Consider the following 27607-nt stretch of genomic DNA (forward strand, 5'->3'; position numbering starts at 1 on the left):
TTTCCTCTCTGGCCAATCGTGTGTGTCACAGTTGAACGGCTTCCTCTCATCAGATTTCTTTATCAGTGCTGGGTTACTCCAGTGTTCTGTACTCTCTCACTCATGCTCTTTCACCTTGACATCAGTGACCTTTCTCAGACTTCAGATTTTCCTGACAGTGCTCTACATTTATGTTCTTCACAACTCTATCATACTCAAATGTTCATAGCCTGAAGATCTGCCATAACCATTGTCTCAAATACTGATCTCCTCACCATTCTGAATGAAGTGGAGAGAAGACATTTTAAAACAGTCCTATCTATTATCCTCAAGAAAGATTCTACTTCACTCCCTCTTTTGATAATGTTCTCATATCCTTTCAAGATTGATTGCATCCTTCTTGGCTGAGTTTCACATCCAGCTTATCCTGATATAAAAATATTACATCAATAAAATAAATAAAATAAAACTGAGTATGAGAATTAGAGGATTTTTTCCCTACTGAGCATTCCAGTTAAGATTTATATATACATACTTGAGAAGAGGCTATAAAAATTTCAGAAGTGTAACTTAGGAAAGAACAAGCTGAGTTTGGCCAAATAGAGGTTCTCAGGATCAAATTTTCACTTGAAGGCAAATTGTTGAGAAATGGGAGAATAATGAGGGTCTGTCAAGTTTTGTAGATCTGGAAAAGGCATGTAACAGGGCACCAATAGAAGAGCTGTTCAAAATGTTCAATCATATAATATGAATAGGACATTGTATCGAGGAACACCTGATCTGTATTTGAGTTGTAAGTAAGCAGTTAGAATTGAAGGAAGTACAGAAGATGACCTGATGTAAAATCAGATTTAAGATAAGGGTGCACACTATCTCTACTATTATTCATCATTTGTATGGACCACATGAAGGAAAGTAGCATTAATCTATATCAAAATTGGAGATTTTAATCTCAGCAATTTTATACCCTGCTATACTCTTAAATCAATCCACTACAAGTAATGATGTGTTCTGCCTCCTGTGAAAGTAGGTGAAAAACATCATTAATTGGAATGAAAAAAAACCTATAAAACAAGAAATATTTATACTTTAGCTATTTAGGTACAATTTTTAGTGAAGGTGACAAATTAAATATGGAAATATATAATAGAATAAGTAAAGCTGGTATAGTGGAGAGTCAAATGTAAATGGAGTAACAGAGAAATTAGCCAGAACGCTGGCTATTCAAACCAATTTTAACTTTTGGATCTAAGAGCTGATTTAGAGTAAAATGTTGATTCATCTGTTCACACACTTGCAAAAGTAAGCAAGTGTGTGAACTGATGGTATCAATGGCAGAATCATATGAAAATGAAGACGTTAATAAGCAGTTAAGGAACTTAATTGCTCATTAATGTCCATTGTAATCATTCAGAAATGTGTGATTAGAGCTAACCTCAGGTAGTATAGTTTCTTAAACACAGTGGGAAATGAAATATTTAGTGAAATAGATATTTGATTACATAGTGGCAGAAAAAAAGACCTAGAGGAAGACAAAGATCTAAGTGGATTTAGATCTTAGTCTTCAAGTGTCTTAGAAGATCATAATTTTATATCTGACAGTATTGGAGTCATAAATAAGATTAATTCACAGGAAAATTGTCAATAATAATAATAATAATAATAGTGTAAACTATTCATGTAGTACTCTCATGAGCATCCTGTATACCTCTTGGTGTGGGGGGGGGGGCTACATCATGAATTTCATGATGTAGGTTTTCCATTGAGAATGCAGTTAGTGTTTTCCATTTGTCAGCCTATTTTCTTTTTTTTTTTGTTTGTTTGTTTTTCTTGTTAGCTGATTTTCAGTTCAGATTTTTTAACTAAATTTTCAGGTTAAACAAAACATCATGAAGACTTGTACTAGATTTAAGAGTCTAACATCATTCTGCTTAGAGTAGATGATGTCTTTGATTGAATGTCTTCAGTTTTCATATCAAGTTTAATGTCACTTTCCTTTATGATATGATCTTCTTAGATGTACGAGGGCTGTTCAATAAGTAATAAGACTAATTTTACTGTCGTGAAACCACTCATCTCAATATTAATTCTGTGGAATAAAGAAATGTTGCTGTCTGTATTAACAAAAGAGGTTGATAGATGGCGTATACGGGCTGATGTGCCAGAGTGTCGCGTGACTAAACGCAAGCTTGTTTTCAGCGTGCCTATGAGCCGTGACCAGTCGTCGAAATGGAAGTGTCCTTGGAACAGCGTTATGCAATTAAATTTTGTGTGCGTTTGCAAAAATCAGCATCAGACACTTTTAACATGATATGCGAAGCTTTCCACGATGAAGCAATGTTGAGGGCAAGTGTTTTTCGCTGGCATAAAACTTTTAAGGAAGGAAGGCAAAATGTGTAAGATCTTGAACGTGAGGGAAGACCTTCAACGTCCATCACAGAGACAATGATCAACACAGCAGCGATTATCATCAAGGAGGATCGCAGAATTACAGCATGCCAGCTGCATGTTGTCCTGAATATTTCTGTGGGAGGTGTTCACTCAATCATGGCTGAACATTTGGGACTGAAATGTTCAGCCATGATTTGTTTGCGCCCGATGGATTCCCAAACTCTTGACACTGGAGCAAATGCAGCATCGAGTAGATGTGTGCACAAAATGGAAAGAAAGACTGGAACAAGAAGGCGGCAACTTCTTAAAATGCATCATTACAGCAGATGAAGCTTGGTTATATCACTATGACCCTACAATGAAACAACAAAGCAGTGAATGGAAGCATCCGTCTTCGCCTACCCCCAAGAAAGCAAAAACTGTAAAATCGGCTGGTAAAGTTATGACCATAATGTTTTTTGACTACGAAGGCATTGTTTATCAACACGCTGTAGAACCCGGGAGTACTGTAAACGGCTCATACTATGCGGATGTTTTATGGACAATGGTACAGCACATCAAAAGGAAGCATCCATTGCTGAAGAATGGCTTCTTATTGCACCACGATAATGCAAGGCCACATATTGCTGGTTGTGTAGTGGACGTTTTGCAGAAGAACAACATAGATATCCTACCACACCCTCCCTACAGTCCTGATCTCAAACCATGTGATTTCTGGCTGTTTCCTCAGCTCAAGAAACTACTAAGAGGCCGCCATTTCGAAAGCAACAAAGCATGTGTAAAATCTGCGGAGACGGTTTTGAAATAACTCTCAAAAAACGGACTTTCACGTGTGTTTAAGAAGTGGACGCAACGTTGGGACAAATGCATCGTGTTTCATGGTAGTTACTTCGAAAAAGACCATGTAAATGATGACGATTAAAGGTAATCTGTTTTCTGTATAAATATAGTCTTATAACTTATTGAACAGCCTCCGTATATAGTGCTCTATGTAATACTGTACCATTTGCCTCATACACTGCTTGGAAAAAGTCGATGGATGGCCTTATGGGCAAGGTGCATCGTGCCATGCAATGAGTCATGTATTTTTTTTTTTTTGCCAGTATAAATTGGAGGAATGTTATACTCCCAAGTCAATGCAACTGTGTCCAGGTTAAATGGCTACGAGAAGGGAATTGATGGAGTTTCAAAGAGGCGTTGTGATAGGATGCCATGTTGCAGTCTTATATGTTTTGCAGATGATTGACAAATTTGGCCATTCCAGTTAACAATCAGTGATTCCATACTAAGATGGAAGCACAGGGACTCAACTGCAAGTACTACCTGCAGTGAACAACCTGCCATACTCACCAAACATGACCATATGGTGCCACGAAAGATAATATGTAAAAACCAACAGTTTAATGTAGAGCTGTGGGCATCGACTGGAACATGAATCTGCACCAAAACATTCAGAACTGAGGCTCGCAACATGGGCTTCCATGGTAGGACTGCAACATGCAAGCCCTACATTACTGGAACCAACATGCAGCATAACCTTCGGTGGTGCAAAGAGCATGTATGGTGGAAGCTTGGAAAGCTGTTATGTAGCAAGAAATCGCATTTTACCCTCTACAGAGCAGAGAGTTATTACATACTGTGGTAAGAAATGATTGCACGCATCCACCACATGGGTGTGGTGGATGCATGCAATCATTTCTTACCACAGTATGTAATAACCCCAACTATGAAATTTGAAGGTGGTGTTGTGATGGTATTATCCTGTTTTTCGTGGTTTTCTCTCGGATCTCTGTTTGTGGTGCCACAAACATTGAACTCCAAGAGGTATCTGAACATTCTGGACGATTCAATGCTTTAATATATAATAAATTTAGTTTAATCCTTTATCCAAGTGTGAGCAAACAAAGTTTGCACCTGAAAATATCTTCAGGACTGGGGTAAGGCAGTACAACACCAGGCAACTCGCAGCAAAGGTGGACCAAGCTAACATCACTCCTATCTCAGTATCTCCCATAATGCAAAACACATCTCCTTGCAGATATGTATAATGTTATGCATTAAGGGAAAGGCCACTATCCAGACTAGTTTTGATCTTTATTGAGGTCTCTTCAGTGGGAGCCAGGCCCAGAGGTGGAGATACCAGGCGGAAGCAATGGCAGATCATCTTTACCTATAGGAGTTGCCAAATGGTGTGCCACCTTTTTTTTATTAAATTACTCTGGATTTAGAGAAAGATGTTGAAAGTTTATTTTTCACTTAGTTAGACTATAATAAATTTAGTTTAATCCTTTATCCAAGTGTGAGCAAACAAAGTTTGCACCTGAAAATATCTTCAGGACTGGGGTAAGGTAGTACAACACCGAGCAACTCGCAGCAAAGGTGGACCAAGCTAACATCACTCCTATCTCAGTATCTCCCATAATGCAAAACACATCTCATTGCAGATATGTATAATGTTATGCATTAAGGGAAGGGCCACTATCCACCTTTGCTGCGAGTTGCCCGTGTTGTTACTACCTTACCCCAGTCCTGAAGATATTTTCAGGCGCAAACTTTATTTGCTCACACTTGGATAAAGGATTAAACTAAATTTATTATAGTCTAACCAAGTGAAAAATAAACTTTCTTTCATCATCAATACAATGCTTCTTACATTGTAGTGTTTTTACAGAACTGACCATTGTCTCTTTCAGGAAGACAATGCATTGTGTTATAAGGCTGCTGCTGTAACTGCATGGTTTGTGGATATGAATGTCACCCCCACTTGACTGGCCTCCACAGAACTCTGATCTCAACCCTATTTATGTGTGATGAGCTGGAGCAGCAGAGGAGGTCAAGGGACGTCTGCCCACAACAGTCCATGATCTCATTACATGCTTACTGGAAGAATGTTCCAAAATTCCCATTGATTTCTATCGTATGCTTGTAGAAAGTATGTCCTGTAGGATTGCTGCAGTCATCGCAACAAAACAGGTCCTACATCTTATTCTTATTGAGGTGGATGCCATGGCTGTTTGTTCTTAAAACTATGGCATTCATTACTTCTTTCCAAGTAGTGCATAATTGCAGCATTTTGAACATTGTTCTTCTCTTCAAAATACAAAACTTTTAAATATAGAATTTTTTTTTTTTTTTTAATCTGCGATTTCTTGATTTGTTGAAAAAATCATAAATGCATTTTTTAAAATACTTATATCTATGTTTGAATTAAAAGTTTTTTTTGAATCTCATCTATTATTATTATGACTATAAACCTGTAGCACATTTAATACCATGGATAAGCATGCTAAAGATTCATTCAGTTCCACTTTTCTAGGAACTTAACACTTCTTTTTTTTTGAGCCACTTAGAATCCAACACGCTGGATGGATTTTCTCACACCAGATGGAAGTTATCTGAAACCTGCAGACTTTTGCAAACATCGATACAATGGTGGGATTGAAATGCAGAGGTTCTGTCTGTTCAACCTAGCTAGTAAACATCCAACATGTATGATATTGTAAATTAAAATTTTATATCCCAATAGCTATAAATTATATTTTCATTAATATTAATTCTGTTAATATGCCAGCCAAATGGGTAGTTTCTCTGCTGTCTGATCTAGTTGTGTGTTTGAATCCTACTGTGACATGTATGTTTTGTGAAAGTTTTATGTGGTAGATAATTTTCATCATCCAGTATGAGACACTGCCCTGCTTATTGGAGCCTGAAATGGCATGAATACATGCCATGGTTAGTAGAGCAAGTTTCTAGATTATTTAGTCAGGAACTCTGTTTATCCTTAGCTTATCCATAGTATTAAATGTGGGTGGGATTTATAAAAATATCAATTAAATTGCTAACTGTAATAATTTTTTCCTCCCCTTCTTTCTTTCTTTTAGTAAAAATGAACCGTGAAGAGGGATTCCATATAGATTTAGAAGATTTCTTGTTAGGACTCCTGAATTTGGCTGACGAATTGGTATGTTAGATCTAATCATATATACATATTCATGTATGCTCAGTAGTGAGTTTATGAAGTACCCTTCTGTCACCCACCCAAAGAATTCGTACTTCTCCAAAAACAGTCATATATCTGATCTGTATAAAGCAAGTCGGCAATACTGGAGGATTGTTTGTATTTGCTCATGCAGTTCACTGCAAAAAGAGGCCAGCAGTGACTTTGGTAAGGTATGATAGTTGGTGCCAGATGTATTCATATAGATATTTCAGAAATCTTCTCTTGCTGACATATTTATTCTCAGCATTGTCCACAGTGTACCAAGAATATATCAGCAGTCATGTGGGCAGTAATTTTATTCAGAGGCTATCAGAGGATTACAGGAAACTTGCAGCGCTATAGAAAGGTCACTGTCATCCGCATGGCATAATGACCACAACAGTAGTCTGCAGAGGAACATATTGGAATTCATAATGCATCGGATTATGAATAGGGATCTCATATAAATGATCTCATATTCTATGCTTTCATCTAAAAACAAACATTTTCAGGTACAGTTGGACACAGGAACATGATAATAGATACTTGAACATTTCTTTTTTCAATGAGTTCTGCTGACAACACTGCCAGGGTGGAAACAGCAGCATGACTCACTGAACCCCCCCCCTCATGCCAGGTTGCAACATGAGGCTAGTATTCTGGGGAAGTGCTTTTGGGCCTCCTTTCCCCACAAGCACACCACCACCACCACCACCACCATTATTTGGGTTTTGTGTTTGCATACAAGTAGAGCACCCACTTCTATATGCCCTAGATTACTAGAACAATAGTAATGCTTCCAGGTAAAAGTGGATAACTTCAGCTCACTTTATTGGCCTAATCAGTGAAAAATCAACCAACCCAGTTGAATAATTGTGGGATGGAATAGAAAGCTATTCATGACAAGGATTCATTTTAGTCCAATCTTATCAGCTGAAATGTGATCGAGTTTGATGGACAACACGTTCAGTGCCTCATAGAGTCCATGAGAATAGGGGGGGTGATCTTACTTTATGCAGATATATATGGTAACCTTATGTGCATTTGGACCACATAACAGTGGAAAGAAAGTGCATTGTGTTTTCTTCCATTTTTCTAGGGTAAAAAAAAATATATATATATATATTATATATATATATGTGTGTGTGTGTGAAAAGTTTTTTACCTTGGGGATAATATATATTAAGGATACCAAGTAATTTTATAAACTTGATTTTTTACTCCTTCTCCCCAAGTAAGCAAAACAGTTAAGTTTGCGCCTGAACGTAGTTCAGGTCTAAAGGTAGTGCAACACTAGGGCAACTTGTATAGGTAAAGTTGATAAGGCTCTGTATTACTAAAAACCTTGGTATTTCAGGGTTTAGCTACTCACTGAGGAGACCTCAAAAAAGGTTGAAACCGGTCTGGGTAGTGACCTCCCCTCACCCATAATGTATAACAGTATACATCTCCTAGTGAGAAGTGCTTTACATTATGGGAAATACTAAGAATAGTGATCAGAGCTTTATCCACCTTTACAACGAGTTGCACTACCTTTAAACTTGAACTACATTCGGGCGCAAACTTAACTGTTTTGCTTACTTGGGAGAAGGAGTAAAACACCAAGTTTATAAAATTACTTGGTATCCTTAATATATATATATACATATATACACACACACACACACATACAGGTAAACCTCCTATAACATGGTCTAGAAATTGTAGTAACCCTTTATGTTTTCATATATTTTTCGCCGCGTGACTCAAAAATCAAATTTTATCTTCATTAAATTTGCGTTTGCCCGTGTCGTGCATGTAGTTATAAATAGCAAATTCATATTAGGGAAAATACCCTTTAGCACACATGTTCATCAACTGTTTACCATATAAATGGTTACTGCAATTTTTATAGTAATGGCCACATAGAAGGTTTTTGCGACATCGTTGAAAACGAAATTAGTGAATTAATTGATGGGGAAATAGATTTAAATCAGGAGGAACTGGTACAATTAATAGATGACGTTGAACCCAATGGCAGGAAAAGTTCTGCCAGAGATTCTGAATGTGATGAATCCATTAAAGAATTCAGTTTAAAGAAATTAGCAGAAGGATTGGACTTTGCAAGAAAGTTAGGAAGTTATTTTATGGATAATGATCCCTCAATGGAGCACTCTGGAAAATTCACGAGACAATTGGTTATTTGTTTAGCTCCATATTATGAACGTAATAAAAAAAATTGCAGCATAGTGGTAAGTAAGGTCTTATTACTGACTTCTTGATAACTAAAAACAGCCGAAGTATACAATGAGAATTATACAAATGACATCCAAGAGATTTCAAGTTATGACAATGTCCGGCCACTTGTAAATAAATAGCATCTAAGAAATCTTTGTTTTGAAGACTGTGATTACGATTAATTATGCATTATGGGCAATAAAGTTTATGTAAGTTTATACTATGTATTTTGTTTCATAGTTTATATGTTTTCTTAACTTACATGAATTACCTGAATTAAATAAAAATATTTTTTGTTGGATATGTCATTGTTGTTTATATAATTTAAAAAAAAAAATGATTTCGGAACATAACCCTAATTTTTCTATGTGATATGAGTCTCACATAACACGATTTCATAACGTGGCATTTCTGTGGAACCTAACATCCGCATTATATGAGGGTTACCTGTATATATACATACACATGTTCTCTTATGGTTCAAAAAAGTGTAATAATAATAATGCTCCAATAAATATTACTGGAGTTTTATTATTACACTCATTTACTATTATTATCGTCACACTCATTTACAATAATAAAAAATTATTATATTATCAACACTAAAAAGGGATCAGTGGTCATAATGTCATTAGATCAGTGGCGAATGTTTAGGGTGTGTGATGCACAGCCATGTAATAGCAATGTCACTGATATTATATTTTTGCATTTATTCCCCTAATTGTTTCCTGGCTTCACATGATTCCTAAAATTAAAACAATATACTAATGCTTAATGCAGAGGACATTTTTTCAACGTGTAAACATTGCATCACATTCGCGGATTAATAGCCCAGGTGTGCAGTCACAAATGCATACATCTTTGATCCCTTTGAACAGACATATAGATTGCACAGAGGGTCAAATTCTTTGCGTTGCAGCAGTTTTAAACCGTCCAGAAGGCAAGGCAGTGTGAGCGCTGTGACATTGGCACCTAGAAATTATTGGCTGCGATTGATTATTGTGTTAACCAATTCAGTTGAACGTTGTCCTGAGTTGCTGTTTTTATTTTCTGAGTTTCATCTGTCCAATGGGTTCAAAGCTGTATAACTGACAGGAGACCTCCAGGTAGCCTTTAAAGGAATGCAGAGAACTGACCAGAGCTTCTGACCTAATGTCAAATCCTCACCTTCTTGTGATGCACCTTGTTAGGTATCTATCTGGATACTGAACAAACGAGGATGGGCTGGCAATTTGGGATTTAGCCGACCAAATTTATTCTTCTTATTATTATTATTCTTATTGTATTGGCTTAAATAATAGTGCAAAATGATGGTACAACATGACAGAATTTCATGCTGTCTGGAGTACCGTCTGGTTAAACATGGGGGCCCCCCTTTGTTTTTGTCAGGGAACCAGGGTGAACAATGAAAAGTCAGCTACTGGAATGCCCTAGAACTCAACATTTGAAGATCAGTACTATCAACATAAGATGCTTCAATGGCAAGGACACAGAGTTGGCAGAGGAATTGGATAAGTACCAGATCGATATAATAGGGGTGACTAAAAAATGCTATATTCAGGCAATAACAATCAAGGAAAAGGTGTAGCTATAGTATTCAACACTAAATACAGGGATAATCTTCATGAACGGCAGGCAATATCAAGTAGAGTGATGTGGGAAAATATTAGAATAGGGAAATAGACAATGAAACTTATTTGTGCCTATGGTCCAAACGAAGTTTCTACTAAGGTGAAAGTGGAAGAATTTTTTGTTGGCGATCTAAACAGCAGAGTAGCAAATAATTACCAAACATCCAGAAATGTTTTTGAAAAATTTGGAGAAAAGAGCAAAGCTAATAATAATGGCAAATATCTGTTAGATTTCTACTCAGGACATGGACTGATTATTATAATTAACACAATGTTATAACATAAAAGTATGCATAAATTCACATGGAGAGAAGATGCAAGAAATAAAAGTCTCATTGACTATTTTATTGTCGATGGTGATGTTTTCTCCCTGGTGCAGGACATCAGAGTGTACAGAGGATTTGAAATTAGAAGTGATCACCATTTAGTCTTGAGCAGAATAAAATTGAATTTCATATTGAAATGAAGTGCATGTAAGAAAGTTTTAAAGCGATTAAAAGTTGCGCAGCTACTTTTAATAGCTTATGAAAGATAGGTGTTATTTCTGAGAAAACTCCCATGTTACTCTTAAAAACTATTATTTTTACTGCTATTTTGCCTGCTTTCGTTTAGGAGTGCCCCTTTTTTTAATGTTATTGACTTTTTACTCAAAAATTCTTAGGGCATTACATATGTATTTTAGAGACAAATATATGTAGAATAATAGAAGAAAATTCGCACATACCTTTTTCCTGGATGTTGTTGCCTGTTCTTTCTGTGATGTGCATATTTCTGCTGTTATGATGTTAATAGGAGAGTGGGGGGGTAGGCAATGTGAGCGAAATTAATTTTAAAAAACCCATTTTTATATATATATATATATATATTCATATTTATATATACTGACTATAACCGAGACTAGAATAACAATTAAATTTATTCAAAACGCAACATGACTCGGTTATAGTTAGTATATATAAATATGAACATATCCCAATACCTAGTTAATACTACAAATTGCTATATATATATATATATATATATATATATATATATAAAAATCAGCTAACGCCTTTTTATTCCCGTATACGGGAGTAGGCGAGGCCATTTAGCCCTATCTAACTTTTGGAGACTGAGTGGGCAGTTCAATCTCCACTGGTACCAATCAGAGATAGATGGCCCAAGACTATCACTAATTAAACGGTACGCAGTGAAGAGAGACAGCTCAAATGTGCCGCCATCTCATGGTCCCTAACCCTAACACAATATATTTTTAATGTCTGAAATAATGTGGGTTCTACGGTCGATTTTCTTGAGTTTACGGGACGAAAAACCCGAGTTTCCGGGAGGAAAAACCCGCTTGCCTGTGCCAGAGATCGACTAACTCGGGAACCGGCCGAAAAAAGCTTAGAAAAATTTCCTCTAGTTACCGACTAGACTCGAAACCAAGTCTTCCTTCGTGCGGCCAAGCGCCATGGTGTGCAAACGCAACATCCACTGAGCTACACAGGCTTTTTTTTTTTTTTTTTTGATATATATATATATATGTGTTATTTTTAAGGGTGAGTGGAGCACTTTTTTTGTAGGGTGGAAAAGAGAAGAAAGGAGGAAGACTCATGGAGGAAGCCTTCATGAAGGAAGCCTTCATGAATTCAGATGACGACACACATAGTCGAAACGGATTGCAATCCGTTAACCCTCTCCCAACTCCCCCTTTCTCCATAAATTCTTCCCAAAAAAACAGTTTCTATTTTCAGCCTCTTTCTTCCCTTTCCCACCCCACAAAAGTGGTGCTCCCCCCACCCTTAAAAATAATATGTATATATTATATTAAAAAAAAAAAAAAAAAACGGGTTTCTTCAAATTAATTTCTCCCACATTGCCTAACCTCCACTCCCCTGTTAACACCATAACAGCAGAAATATACACATCGCAGAAAGAACAGGCAACAACATCCAGGAAAAGGTATGTGCAAATTTTCTTCTATTCTACATATATTTATCTCTAAAATACATCTGCAATGTCCTAAGAATTCTTGAGTAAAAAGCCAATGACATTAAAAAAGGGGCACTCCTAAACAAAAGCAAGTAAAATAGCTGTAAAAATAATACAAATGAAAGAGTTTGAGAACAGGAACCAAACCTTGGTGAGCCCTGAAGAAAACACTGATTCAGCCAGAGAGACATGTGGCAGTTGTCTGCAAGGATAGAAAAATCAGAACTCCATGGTAGACTCAGGAAGTTAAAGAGGCATTGAAGGAAGAGAAGAAAGCATTTTGAAAGTTCCTTTCAAATAAGTCAGCTTGTGCTTTCAGATAATATAGAAATATATGTAAGAAAGCTAAACACTGTGTAAAACTAGCTAAACAAAAGTCATGGGAAGGCTTTGGTAAGAATAAGAACACAGAAAATAAATATCATTAAGGTTGCAAAATATTCTGGTGGCTATTGACAAATTTAGAAATGGAGGGAGGTGTACTGTAAAAGGAATTAAAGATGATAAAGCTGACATGAAAACTGGAAAAAAAGATAGAGATATCCTTGATGTATGGAGTAATTACTTTGAAAAATTGTTAAATGAAACAAGTAGTGACAGCTTTTTCTACATCAATATTTGAAGTAGAAAAGCTATTAAAAGCCTGAAATGTGGAAAGGCGGCTTCACTGAGTGGTTAGCGTATCCATTCTCCAGTCAAAAATCTCTGGGTTCCAATCACTCTGTGAGCATGAATGTTTGCAATTGTCTGTGAAATACTAGTGCTGGCCGTGGGCAGTAGATGCCATTGGTGGAGATGATGATGGTAACTGCGATTCTGTGTAGCTGTAGGATTGAGTTTTGGAGTGGGGCTCTCCTCGATGAATTCTTGGACTCCTTGGAGGTGTTACGTAATAATAATAATAATAAATGCTCAAGTACGGAGGTGAAAAAGTTTTACAGTGGCTGCAGTGGATAATTCAGAGGGTTGAATTTCAGATGACTGAAGTAGAGCTCTTATAGTACCCATATATAAATAGGGAAATAAAACTGAATGTGAGAATTACAGAGGTATCTCCCTACTGAGTGTTCCTGGTAAGATTTATGCAAGAATACTTGAGAAATGGTTGAGAAGGATTGTGGAAGGGAAGCTTGGTGAAGAACAAGCTGGATTTGGAACCAAATAGAGGTTGTCAGGATCAGATTTTCACTTATGACAAATAGTTAAGAAATAATGGGAATATTAAAGATCTGTATTTAAATTTTGTAGATCTGGAAAAAAGCATATGACAAGGTGCCAACAGAAAAGCTATTCAAGCTGTTACAGTTATATAGTGCCAATGGGAGATTATATAAAGACCAAGTTGCTTGATATTTGAAGAATTGAAGGAAGTATGGGAAGATGGTTTGATGTTAAATCTGGTGTCAGACATGGATGTACATTATCCCTTCTGTTATTCATCATCTACATGGATCACATTATGAAGAAAAGTGGTATTAAACTTGATATCAAAATTGGATATGTTAATGTCAGCTCTTTGCTTTATGCAGACGATGTTATACTTCTAAATAAATCTAGTACAGGTCTGCAAGATTTCCTGACTAAATTGATGCATGGTGGATGCAGAACCAATAGTACAAATAAAAGATTTCGGCTACTTAGGCATAATTTTTAGTGAAGATAACAAATTAAATATGGAAATAAACAATAGAATTAACAAGCTGGTATGGTAGGAAGTCAAATGAATAAATTTATATGGAATAAGTGAGAAATTGGTCAAAACTAAATTAGCTGTATGCAAGACAGCTTTCAAACCAGTTTTAACCTATGGATCTGAGAGCTAGGTTAGGAATAAAACACTTGACCAAAGACTAGAGACTGCAGATATGAAAGTCCTGAGAAAGATTAGAGGCATGAACAGATGGCATCAGTGGCAATATCATATTAAAAATGAGGATATTAGGAAAGAACTTAGCATTGTTAGCAGAGCTAATCTCAGGTGGCATAGTCACTTAAACAGAATGGGGGATGAAAGATTAGCATAAGAGGTGTTCTTTGCCAGGTTGGCAGGAAAAGACCAAGATATAGATGGATTGATACAGTAAAAAAAGTGCCTTAGAAGATAGAAATATAAGATCTGATAATGTTGGAGTCTTGACAGGTAATAGATTGATTTGGAGGAAAATTGTAAATAGGAAGTAGTAATGATGCAAGTTTTTCATGTAGTACTATCATATCCTGTACACTCTTTGAGGGTACATGTCAGGAATTTGATGATGATGTTGATTAAATGCTAATTATTATTCACCAATATTTTACCTTGGTCATTGAGGTAAAATCAGTATATTTATTATATTGATGTAATAATTAAATCCTGATAGGCACAAAAGTAAAATTATGTATTTGTTTGGGCACGTGAAGTCAAACATGGTTATTTATCCTTCAATTCTAAATGGCATTCTTTAAAGGCAGTTACGCCTTTGCCTTTTTTTTTATTTTTTTTTATATTTTTTTTTTTATTTTTCATTTTACTCATTTTTATATCTTCTATTGCCAAAATTGAAAGGTTTCACAAACCTTTGCCACAAAAAACATAGCACGATTGGTAATATCTGATTCTTCAAAGATATTTCCAGTATCACAAGTTTATTTTCATTCAGAATATATGCTTTCATTTAAATTCTTAACATAAAGAGGATCAAAGTGGGATGAAAGAACTCTAAGAACAGATATGCTCTTTAATATTAAGATTGTCATGTATTCAGTGATGCTGATTTCATTTTCTGGTCTTCTAAACTACTCATTTTACCTTACACACTTATATATCAGTTTGACAACTTCTCTCTCTCTTGTCCAAATTGTACATCTTGTTCATTTGATCCTTTTCATCTCTGAGATAGCATTTGCAAATGTTTTCTTTGCCATCTGATGTTTGAACTTAGAATCTCCTCTTTTGAACTTCTTTAGCTAAACAATATCTTATTCTTTCAAACATTATATTGATTCTCTGGTGATCAGGTATTTTGGATCTTTGATTTTCTTTCTTTAAATGTTATTTTTCATATCGGTGAATTCATTATCCTCAAAAATTTTTGATGTTCATAACTTGAATTGGCTTCCATTTTCTGACTGCATGCAGCAGATGGAGATGCTGAATCATATCACTAATGATCTTACACACATTGTTCATCTTTTCATTTTATTTTTTTTATAAGATATTTGATTAATTTCAGTATAGTTCAAGACAGTGTAACTGCTCTCCAAGCTCTTGATCTTCACCGTTAATCTTGTGTATACTGAGATAATTTTGTACTCTGGCTGTGGATTGTCATCCCCCCCCCTCATGTATATTTATGTTCAACTTCATAATGGAGACTTAATGACTAGCTCTGAGTTTTAGGAGGTAAAAAGAGATAATAGGTTATTATATCTTTTTTAAATCCCTCTCAAAAGTGCTATTTTATGATTTTATTTGGTGCTTAGTATAAATACATAACTTATTTTAATGGTATTAACAACACTAAACACACTATCTTATAAAAAAGATGTTTATTAACTGGTTTATATTTCGCTGGATTTCAAACCAGCATCTTCAGAGCACAAACAGCATGTTATAGGTTACACGTGACAATAAATAAGTGAAGCAATTCAAATTGCAATGGACAAAAGATCTAAAGGCCTAATTTGGAACGCTCTAATATTAAAAGGGGAAGAAAAAGTTTTACAGCTATGTAAAACATTGGGCTCTCCCCCCCCCCCTTCTGCCCAGTTTCTATATGGAGCATTTTGAAAACATGATCTTCATATTGCCAGTCTCAAACTTTCTATTTGGTTAAGATATATTATGTATTCTCTTTTTTGGCAACATGACTCCAATACATTAGACTTTTTCCTTCTCCACCTTAGCAGTCAGCATTCTAGAATCCAGCTTGCTATTGAAAAAGAAAATAACAACAGCTTTCCCTTTTTAGATACTCTAATCACACATCTATCCAATGGCATCCTTTCTTTTGCAGTTTACAAAAATCCCACCCACACGAGTAGATATGTACATAAACTTTCTTATCATCCCCCTTCTCAACAGTATGGTGTCATCAAAACCCTTGTCAACAGAGCCTCCAACCTTGTTCCACTCAAGCTTCTCATACAGCAGAACTTGCCTTTATTTTCCAAACCTTCCTGTCTCTAATGGTTACAGTGCCAAAAAGATCTACAAATTATCTGTCCCATCTCCTCACATCCCCCCTCTCAGTATAAAGACTATAGTAATGCCATTACCATTCTTTATATTCAGGGTGCTTCAGAAAAAATAGCCAGATCTTTAAAAAAATATAATCACTGCACTGCTTCCTAACCTTATTTGAAGCTGGCTTCCCTTCTTTGCTTTCTTAAGGATCCTTTTCTCTCCCCTTTCTGTTTTTTCAAGGTTTCTTTTTCTTGCAGCTTATATTATGATCAGACTGGGAGATCTGCTGACATCTGCCTAGAAGAACACAAAAATAAATCCCCTATGCACTATTAACATTTTTTCCCTGAAGTTTATCCTCCCATGGTATCAGTCCAAGCAATTTTCTAAGTTTCTCATAGCTCCTAGCTTTATAATTTCAAGCCAAACACATCTTTGCTAAAAATTCCACAAGCTTAGCCACTTAGCCTCCTCCTGGGTCAAAACTGAATGATTGCTCTCACTGTTGTAGGCAATATATCCATCTTAGTTATACACAAATCCTCAGATGTAATGGAAGGCAGCCCCTTGTACCTTAGGTAATTATCCCTAAGAAGATGCATGAATTCCATTTCCTTCTGCCCATATGACCTTTCCTCCTCCAAAATATATATCCCCATAATTAAAGTCACCACTCATAATAATCACTCTCCCTCTACTTACTGAATTTATTTGCTGATACATATTGCCTGCATCATCCTTTGCATTTCCTAGCCTATAGTAGCAGTCAACCAAACAACACTTTGTCATGTTAACTTGTATCTCACGCTAGACAGCCTCAAAAGTACCATTTTATATTTTACTGAATTCCTGTATTATAGCACTCTTTTAGGCTACACACATCTGATATCAGTAATACTTTTCTGCATTCCATGCATCCTAGATAGCTAAAGTATTAGAATTTGTCACTACAACAACCTTTCTTCCAGACCTCAAAAGGAAGCCTTAGCTCTTGTCTCAGTCACAGAGACATTGCCAGGAATACAATGTTAAAATTGTAATAACACATACAAAAACACACAAGAAACAATAAGTGAAAGAAATGAAATTAGATTAAATGAAGACTAAAGTCTTATAAGAGGGGGGGTTGGGGGAATCCTCTAGATGTTAGGCCCTGCCTAAAGTTTCCCAAATCTGGGAAAGTTTAATACAACCATATTTATTAAGATTAGGCTGATTTTTTAAATCTGCTACTGATTCTAAAAAGTCTTTCAAGTTTGTATTTACTTGCACAGAATCAGATGAAAGAAAACTATCATCTGATTCTGTGCAAGGTATCCCAGGCATGGTCTGCTAGACCTTACTGACCATAGTTGTGGTTTAAGTGGATGTGTGAAGGACCAAATAGCTAACTGCATATCAAGAATTAAGAGAATTATAAAATAGGAGTTAAATAGATGAGGTACAGCATTAAGCAGGAGTTAAAAAGAGAGAAGCATGTTGAAGTGACTCATAGATTTAGGCGACCAGCAAACTCATGAAAAGTGACTGGTATGGTAAGGAAGGCAAAATGGAAGTATGAGAGGAGATTAGCCGAATGAGCCAAGAGTAATCTGTCAGAGTTCTTTCAGTATTTGGCAACCAAAAGAAAGAATGACCACAGTAGAATGGTTTTGAAGAATGCATACGATAGAGAAGTGACTGAAGCACACAAACTAGTTGAATTATTAATATAATTCTCCTAACGTGAACAAATATGGCTGCATTAATTTGCCAAAAATTTGGGAGACTATCTTAAGAGCAACTACCACATAGCTGTAATTTTTTTTTTCTTCCCTACAACAACATTAGAGGGTGCCAAATTAGGATTTTAGATCTTTTGTCCACTATAATTGTATTGTTTCACTTACTTGCCATAAGCACAACAGTTGTATTGTTTCACTTACTCACTGTCATGTATACATGCTGTGTTGTGCTCTGATAATGCTGATTTGAAATTCATCAAAATATAAGCTAGTTAATAAAACATCTTTTTATAAAATAGTGCATTTGGTGTTGTTAATACTGTTAAAATTAAGTCATGAATAACTGTCAAACCTAAAGCTTATCTGTTAGACATCAACAGATAAACTTTACCTTTTTTAGAATACCTATCACACATCTTAAACCTACTCACTGTTGGGGTGTTCATAACCACCTCTGGCAATCTGTTCCACTTATTCACCACCCTCCCCCTTCCAAGTAAAGAACCTAGAACACCTTTACTAACCACACTCTAAGACAGCTTCCAAGATTGATCCCTTGTTTTCCCTTTACTCCCCATGTATTAAAAAATTTATTCTATATCAATCTTATAGAATCCCTTTAGTAATTTATAAGTTTCTATCATATTCTCTCTACTCCCCCCTGTCAGATAAACTCTGCATCCCACACACCCACAATCTATCCTCATAGGGAACAGTTTTTTGTGCATATGTATTCCATTGCATATTGTAGTCGAAGTATAATAATAAATATACTTTTAATTATTCCATTAAATTGTATCATAAGTGTAAACCAGCACCTAAGTCTAAATATTCAGTTATTATGCTCACTTTGCATGATAGGCAAGTTTACATTTCTATTCTGTCAAATGTAACTTGGATTAGATATTGGTGAATTATCCATACTTTGCCCATCTTTTATTTCTTTGGATAGAAGAATAATGACTTTCTTCTGCTAAGATGGTGAAACAGGATTAGGAAGATCTTTGTAGCATCGACTTCACTCCAGACAGTATTTGGTTACTTCATATATATATATATATATATATATATATATATATATATTGGGGGGGGGGTGCTTAAGGGTCAAAGCAGTATAACTAAGAGGAGACCTCCACATAGCCTTTAAAGGAATGAGGAGAACCGACCAGGGCTTCTGACCTAATGTCCAATCCTCACCTTCTCATGGTGCACCCTGTTGGATATCTACCTGGATACTGAAAACGAACGAGGATGATCTGGCAATTTGGGATTTAGCTGACCAAATTGTATTCTTATTGGTTAAACCAAAATACAAAATGATGGTACAACACGACAAAATTTCATGCCGGCTGGGGCGTCGCCCGGTTAAACAAGGCCCCCCGTTGTTTTCGCCAGGGAACCAGGGCAAACATCGAAAAGTCAGCTACTGGAACAAATCTGAAAACACACCCCAACTCAACATCACCAGAGTTAAAGATCGGTAGTTAAAGATCGGAGTTAAAGATCAACATAAGAAGCCTGAATGGCAAAGAAATGGAGCTAGCTGAGGAAATAGATAAGTACCAGATCGACATAATACGGGTGACTGAAACAAAAAAGACCAAAACTGGTGAGATCTTTCTGAGCAGTAAATACAAAATGTTATATTCAGGCAATGACAATCAAGGAAAAGAAGGAGTAGCCATAGTATTCAACACAAAATATGAGGCTAATCTTGAATGGCAGGACTTTGACAGGCAGTCTCAAGTAGAGTAATGTGGGCAAATATGAGAATGGGGAACTGGACAATGAGACTCATTTGTGCCTATGGTCCCACAGAAGGTTCTAGTAAGGTAGAAGTGGGGGAATTTTTGGATGCTTTAGAAAAAGCAACTGACACAATAGATAGGAAGAGAAAAAGTTAGTCCTTATTGTGGATCTAAATAACAGAGTAGGAAATGATTGTCAGACATACAAAAATATTTTGGGAACATTTGGAGAAAAGAGCAAAGCTAATAATGATGGCAAATACCTGTTGGATTTTTGCTCAGGACATGGATTGGTTATTACTAACACCATGTTCCAACATAAAAATGTGCACAAATTCACATGGAGAGAAGAGACAAGGAATAAGAAAAGTCTCATTGACTATGTTATTGTTGATAGTGATGTTTTCTCCCTCGTGCAGGACACCAGAGTATACAGAGAATTTAAAATTGGAAGTGATCACTATTTAGTCTTGAGCAGGATAAAATTGAATTTCATATTGAAAAGAATGACATGTAAGAAACTTTTAAAGCGAATTAAAGTTGAGCATTTCTCAGATGTGAACTGTAGACTAAAATACACAAAGATTATTGAAGAAAAAATGAAAGAGTTTGAGAACAGGAACCAAACCTTGGAGATTCAGTGGCAAACTCTGAAGGAAACATTGATTGATTCAGCTAGAGAGGCATGTGGTGAGGTTGTGTGCAAAGATAATAAAAATCAGAACTCCATGGTGGACACAGGAAGTTAAAGAGGCAGTGAAGGAAAAGAAGAAAGCATATCAAAAGTTCCTGGCAAATAAGTCAGCTTTTGCTCTTAGAGAATACAGAGATAAATGTAAGAAAGCTAAGCACTGTGTAAAACTAGCTAAACAAAAGCCATGGGAGGACTTTGGCAAGAACGTAATAAATAAATATCAGGAAAGGTGGCAAAATATTCTGGAGGTTGTTAAAGAAGCTTAGAAATGGAGGAAAGAGTGCTGTAAAAGGAGTTAGAGATGATAAAGGTGACATGAAAACTGGAGAAAAAGATATCCTTGAAGTATGGAGTAATTACTTTGAAAAACTGCTAATGAAACAAGCAGTGATGACAACACAGTGATAAAAAAAAAAACACTGACCAGGCATGCAGTCAGGAATACATATCCATATTTGAAGTAGAAAAATCTATCAAAGCCTTGAAATGTGGAAAGGCAGCAGAAGTAGATGATATTTGACCAGAAATGCTGAAGTATGGTGGTATAAAAGTCTTATAGTGGCTGTACTGCATAGGTCGGAATGCCTGGACAGAGAGATGAATTCCCGATGATTAGAGTAGAGCTCTCATAGTACCCATATATAAAAAGGGAAATAAAACTGAAGTGAGAATTACAGAGGCATTTCATTATTGAGTGTTCCTAGTAAGATATATTCAAGTATACTTGAGAAACAGTTGAGAAGAATTGTGGAAGAACAAGCTAGATTCAGGTCAAATAGAGGCTGTTAGGATCAGATCTTATTTTCACTTTACAACAAATAGTGGAGAAATCATGGGAATATAACAAAGATCTGTATTTAAGTTTTTTCGATTTGGAAAAGGCATATAACAAGGTGCCAAGAGAGAAGCTATCCAATACGCTACAGTTATATGGTGTGAATGGGGCATTATATCAAGGCAATACTTAGTCTTTATTTGAGTTGTAAGTCAGCAATTAGAATTGAAGGTAGTACAGGAAGATGGTTTAATGTTAAATCTGGTGTGAGGGATGTACGTTATCCCCTCTGTTATTCATTATCTATATGGATCACATTATGAAGGAAAGTGGTATTAAACATGATATCAAAATTGGAGATGTTAATGTCAGCTCTTTGCTTTATGTGGATGATGTTATACTTCTAAATAAATCCGCTACAAGTCTGCAAGATTCTCTGGCTAAATTGAATAACTGTTGTAATAGATATGGTATGAAGGTCAGCAGTAAAAAGACAAAGACAATGAAAATAGGCAGAACCATTGCAAATGTCAACTGTGTTGTGAATGGAGAACCTGTGGAACAAGTAAAACATTTCAGCTACTTAGGCACAATTTTTAGTGAAGATGGTAAATCAAATATAGAAATATACAACAGAATCAACAAAGCTGGTATGGTAGGAAGTCAATTGAATAAATTCATATGGAATAAGAGAGAAATTAGTCGGAACACTAAATTAGCTGTATATAAGACAGTGTTCAAACCAATTTTAACACATGAATCTGAGAGCTAGGGCAGAAGTAAAACACTTGACCAAAGACTAGAGACCGCTGATATGAGAGTCTGAGAAAGATTATAGGCGTGAACAGATGGCATCGATGGCAATATCATATTAAAAATGAAGATATTAGGAAAGAACTTGACATTGTCAGCATCCAGGAATGCATTAGCAGAGCTAATCTCAGGTGATATGGTCACTTAAACAGAATGGGCGAGGAAAGATTAGCAAAACAAGTGTTCTCTGCCAGGTTGGCAGCAAAACGACCCAGAGGAAGACCACGATATAGGTGGATTGATATGGTACAAAGTGCCTTAGACGATAGAAATGTAAAATCTGATAATGTTGGAGTCTTGACAAGTAACAGACTCATTTGGGAAAATTGTAGATAGGAAGTTAGTAATGATGTAAATTCTTCATGTAGTACTATCATATCCTGTACATCCCTTGAGGGTACATGGCAGGAAATTGATGTTTTTTTTTTTTTTTTTTTTTGAAAAACTTTAGTCTTTTGTAAGTCAGAAATTTCAGTCTTCAAATGTAGGTAGTTTGTTTGGTATCACTGGAACAGTAAGCTACTGTTCTTACTCTTTCATTTCATTCATTCTTTCAGATTTATGTAGCACATATGCAATCAACTTATGATTTTCTGTAAACTGTTCATAGACAGAAAAATTTTCTGAATTCATACAGCCTTGAGTGTGATTTTTACCATCTTACAAATTGACAGAAAAACAAATTCATTTGGAACCCAATTAACTGTGCCAGTCTGCAACTGATGCCTAACTTGTTATGATATCACATTTCTGCTTCCCTATGTGTGGTTGGTGAGAGACTGTATGAAAGAGTTCAATGAGGTGAAAGACAAAAGTAAAGCAATAGTGTCGAAGTTATAAGTCTGTTGCTGAGTTATAACAAGAACTAGCTAAGAAGAAAAGCTGTGATTTTGTGATACAGTGTGCAAGAAGATATGGTTAACAGGAAGAGAATGTGATGGTTACAGTGCATATAGGAAGGATAGAAAGGACAGGGAAGTATTTCTAATAATTGTAGAGGAATTAAAGTCAGAGTTGATTGGCTGATGGTAGTAAAATAATACTGCAATGAATTTGGGATTGTGAGATGGAGGTTAACATGATAGAACATGTGCAGTCGACTCACCATAGTAAACCCCATTAATAACAAATTCACTCATTATAAGAAACTACTGAAAAGTCCCTACCAAAGCCTCATAGGTACAATGTTATGCTGAAAGAAATTCGCTATAACAAACTATTTCTGTTGTGTCAAATATAGATGGGTAGGTGGGTGATGCTACAGACCAGGGTCATCTGAAGAGGGACTGAGAATTGCATTAAACCTTATGGATACAAGGACTATCATGGGTTTTAACTATGTGGATGTAGACTGAATGAGGAGAAAGGATGCAAGAGAGGGAAATAGAATTTATTGAGTTACTGAGGGATAACTACCTTGAAGTCTTGCCTTTGTATGAGAAACTATTTGATAGAGGAATCAACAATGTGGGAATTAGTCATAGGATGACTGAAACATTTCCAGAGTTATGAGTATAAACTGCATGGAAGTTAAAGGGATGAATAAAATCTGAAGCAAGTGCTGCATTAAAAGAAAATAAGAATCCAATATTCAGAGCAGATTGATGACCAGACTCTCAAGTAATTTGAAAAACCAGTCATGAGAGAGTGTGAGTTGGGAGGCAACACTGGAAGTTTTTCCACTTGGTTATATTATAAATTAAAGATGGCAAGTTCAGGCGCAAACTTTGTTTGCTTACACTTTGATAAAGGATTAAACCAAGAATATAATTTCTTGGCATCTTTAATTTATAGTATAACCAAGTGGAGAAACATTCAACGACTATCTCTAATCCAGAGTATTTTAATAATAAGATGTGACACCTTTTGGCTACTCATATGTGGAAATATGACTTCTGCATTACTTCAACCGTGGTATCACCTGGGTCTGGCTCCTACTGATAAGCCCTCAATAAAGTTCAAAATATGTATTATTATACAGATATGTGCTTTGCATCATGGTGTACTAAGGCAACTGATGTGAAGTCATTAGCCTCTGTATATGAATTGACCTGTTCTGAAAATACTTTAGGCACAAACTTTGTTTTTGCTTACACTTGGATAAAGGATTAAACCAAGAATATAATTTCTTGGCATCTTTAATTTATAGTATAACCAAGTGGAAAAACTTGCTACAATTAAATTGTAGCAAAATATTTAAATTTTAAATAAAAAATTAGCATCTGTTAATTTTTTCTCTATTTTCAGTCTCGTTTTGCAGTGAACAGTGTCACATGTGGTGATTATGGACGTCCTGCCCAGATATCACAGTTTGTAACTGACCTTAATTTGGGATTTCGCCTTCTAAATTTGAAGAATGACTCTGTTCGAAAAAGATTTGATGGACTAAAATATGATTTAAAGAAAATTGAAGAAGTAGTTTATGACTTGTCCATACGTGGTTTAAAACCTTCTGCTGCTGTTGAAAAGCCTCTGGACACTGATTGTTCCTCGGGAGATAAAACGCATTAAAATATATGGATATGTATTACAAGATAGGTATTGTAATATTTTGTTCTAATTTAAAAGACAGAATTAGTTACTAAATTTAAAATTTGGGTATCTCCTAAGCAATATCAGTATAATGCACTGTAATGTTTTAACAAAAAGTAATCTGAAATTTTTGTTTTTAATTGTTAAAATTTATATCATTTCTACATATTCATATAGATAACAGGTTTCAAAATTCCACATTTCAATTGACCTTCTTTTATGTGTAATCCAGTGCTTAAATTGAAGAAAGAAAAAATAAAATGACTTGATTGCTCATCTTAACATTTCTAATCATAATTGAGTGCAATTATTGATTTCATTAACATTTTTCTGTTAAACTAGTTCATTAAAAATAAATTTAATCAATTGTTTTTATTAGAAAGGAGCTATTTTTGTAATGAAAATTATTAAAATGTTTTAAATTTCATAAGTAATAGAAGTTATACATTTCCAAAGATAATCCACAGTAGACGTCATAGAAATCATATCAGAAAGAATAAAATAATATATATACCGTATTTTCCGGTGTATAAGACGCACCCAAAAAATTTAATACAATTTTCTGGAAAAAACCTCAACACATCAACTCAATACTGATAAACATCGATAACTGATTACTCGGATAAGATATTATGAAACTTGAATAGGGACTCCCCGTTCTTAGCCGATGATGTACTAGAAGTCATGTGAAGGTCACGCATCAATTTGATTGCACCATTAACCGCCTACAAAGATCTTGGAACATAAAAGGGAGTGCGTATGACTGAAAAGAGGAAACAATCTTTACCTTCATTATATAAGACACACCCCATTTTTAAGATGAATTTTTAAGGTAAAAAAGTGCATCTTATACACCAGAAATATATATATTATTTTATTTTAAACATATGTATTATTGCCAAGCATCTTGTGCATGAAATTGTATTTGACTGTGCATTGTGTGCACTTAATATACCAAAAGTTAATCTAAGGGGATAGTGAATTCCTCTACTATAATAGAAATCAGTATATGCACTCTATAGGGATAGGGGTTTGCTTACTGTCAAGATACAAAAATTCTCTCATGAATAATTTCACATGCAACTTCTGCTTGGGTGTATTATGTGTGGGATGAATTGTATATTACACCAGTTTTATGTACTGATTTTTCAAATGCTGGTTCAATTTTTATGCTCTTGTTTCTTGTCTAATTATGATATGGATGAACATGACCAGTAAGTCTATAATTTAAATCAGTGTTTCCCAACCTGAACTATACTGTGGACAGGTAAACCATCAAAATTTTATAGTTATATAATATATTTTTAAATCTTAGTAAAAAGATTTTAAGAAATCTGTATTAATTGTTTTATCACTTAAAACTCAAATCTATAGTAAAAAATCTACTATGTAAAGTTTATGTAACTTATAATAATAAAAAGATGAAGATAGTCAGTGATTGTTTTGGTACTTGGCCACATGAATCACCATCAAGAGTTTTTACATTTTTTAGGATTTAAGAAGTAAGCACCATACGTAGTGGTTTTTTGTTGAAAGTTTTGTCACTTGATTATACTATAAATTAAAGATGGCAAGAAATTATGTTATTTGGTTTAATACCTTATCCAAGTGTAAGCAAACGGTTTGTTTGTGAAGTATCTTCATGACTGGGCTTCTTGTATATAGAGGCTAATAACTTCACATCAGTTGCCTTAGTATCCTATAATGCATAACATTATACACATCAGAAAGGGTGTGTGCTTGACATTGTGAAGTACTAAGGCAATTGATGTGAAGCCATTATCCTCTATATATAAGTAGTCCAGTCGCAAAGATACTTCACATTTAAATTTTCTTTGCTTATACTTGGATTAAACCAAGAATATAATTTCTTGGCATCTGTAAAGTAGTGGTTTTGCATACTGGTAAAAATTTGCCACAGGCTGACAGCTGGGAAATGCTGTTCTAAATAATTAACTGCACAGTACCCATCTTTTAAAGGGGAAAAAATTGTAGCTGATTTTGTGAAAACTGTACTCATTTATTTTGAAATATGAGCTATAATTCATCTTGATATTGAATGTATTGTATCCAAGCATTTTTGAGTTTATGTGAAAAATTGTAGCTGATTCTGCAAAAACTACTCATAATTTATTTTGAAATATGAGCTATAATTCATCTTGATATTGAATGTATCATATCCAAGTATTTTTGAGTTTATGTGAAATTTATAACCTTTTCCACTTTTCTGAATTCTTGGAATATTTACAGTTTACCTGTTATAATTTGAGTATGAAAACTAATAGGCTTTATGGAGTATGGAAATAAAGTACTTTTTAATTGGTTCTTAATATAAAGTGATCTTCCTTGGATCATAGAGATTGAAACCTTCAGTTTTAACAATGGCAATCTTAAATACATTATACGATATTCAGGCTTTACAGCATATTGTATTGTTAGTCATTTATAATTTTCAGACCTAATTGGCTAATTATTTGATTAATCAACTATAAACAAACATAGCCATTAAATATATGACTCCTTAATTAAAACTTTTAGTAACTCTAAGATTGATTTAGTATAATTAATTCAAAATAAAGGTTGTTTTTATTCTTAAACATGACTGTTGTCAAAAGTATTGAGTATTAGAAATTATTTTAAAATTGCTATAAGGTAGAAGTGATGAGAAAAATGAGAATTTTAATTGTTATGCTTTTTAAAAGTTATTACACTTGAATAGAACATACTTAAATAAATCCTGATAAATGAAACTAGTTCTGATATATTCCTATGAAAAGTTGTTTGTATTCTTTTTTCTTTTTTGCTTTCAATAAATTTTTTACAAAAATTGCAATTAGATTTCATTGTTAGGATTAATTTAGATAGATTTTAATTCTGTGCATATACAGATATCCCTTGATATATGCAGTTAATTAATCCTCGATGGACACCGCATATATCAAAACGGCATTATTCAATGTTAAGAATTAATGGAAATAATTATAA

General features: G+C 34.9%; 1 protein-coding gene across 1 annotated transcript in view; it reads left to right on the plus strand.

The window, feature by feature from the left end:
• trsn (translin) overlaps positions 1–27375 on the plus strand; it is a 70713-nt gene extending 43338 nt beyond the window's left edge. Inside the window, exons 5-6 of the mRNA XM_090392804.1 lie at positions 6252–6331; positions 24338–27375. Of these exons, the coding sequence (XP_090248930.1) occupies positions 6252–6331; positions 24338–24601 (344 nt within the window). The 3' untranslated portion in view covers positions 24602–27375. The remainder of the gene's footprint in view (positions 1–6251; positions 6332–24337) is intronic.
• The last annotated feature ends 232 nt before the right edge of the window (positions 27376–27607 follow it).

The sequence above is a fragment of the Typopeltis vanoorti genome, chromosome 1 (assembly GCF_054136105.1).
Source record: "Typopeltis vanoorti isolate ZY-2024b chromosome 1, IOZ_Tvanoo_1.0, whole genome shotgun sequence".
In the NCBI taxonomy this organism is placed as follows: Eukaryota; Metazoa; Arthropoda; class Arachnida; order Uropygi; family Thelyphonidae; genus Typopeltis; species Typopeltis vanoorti.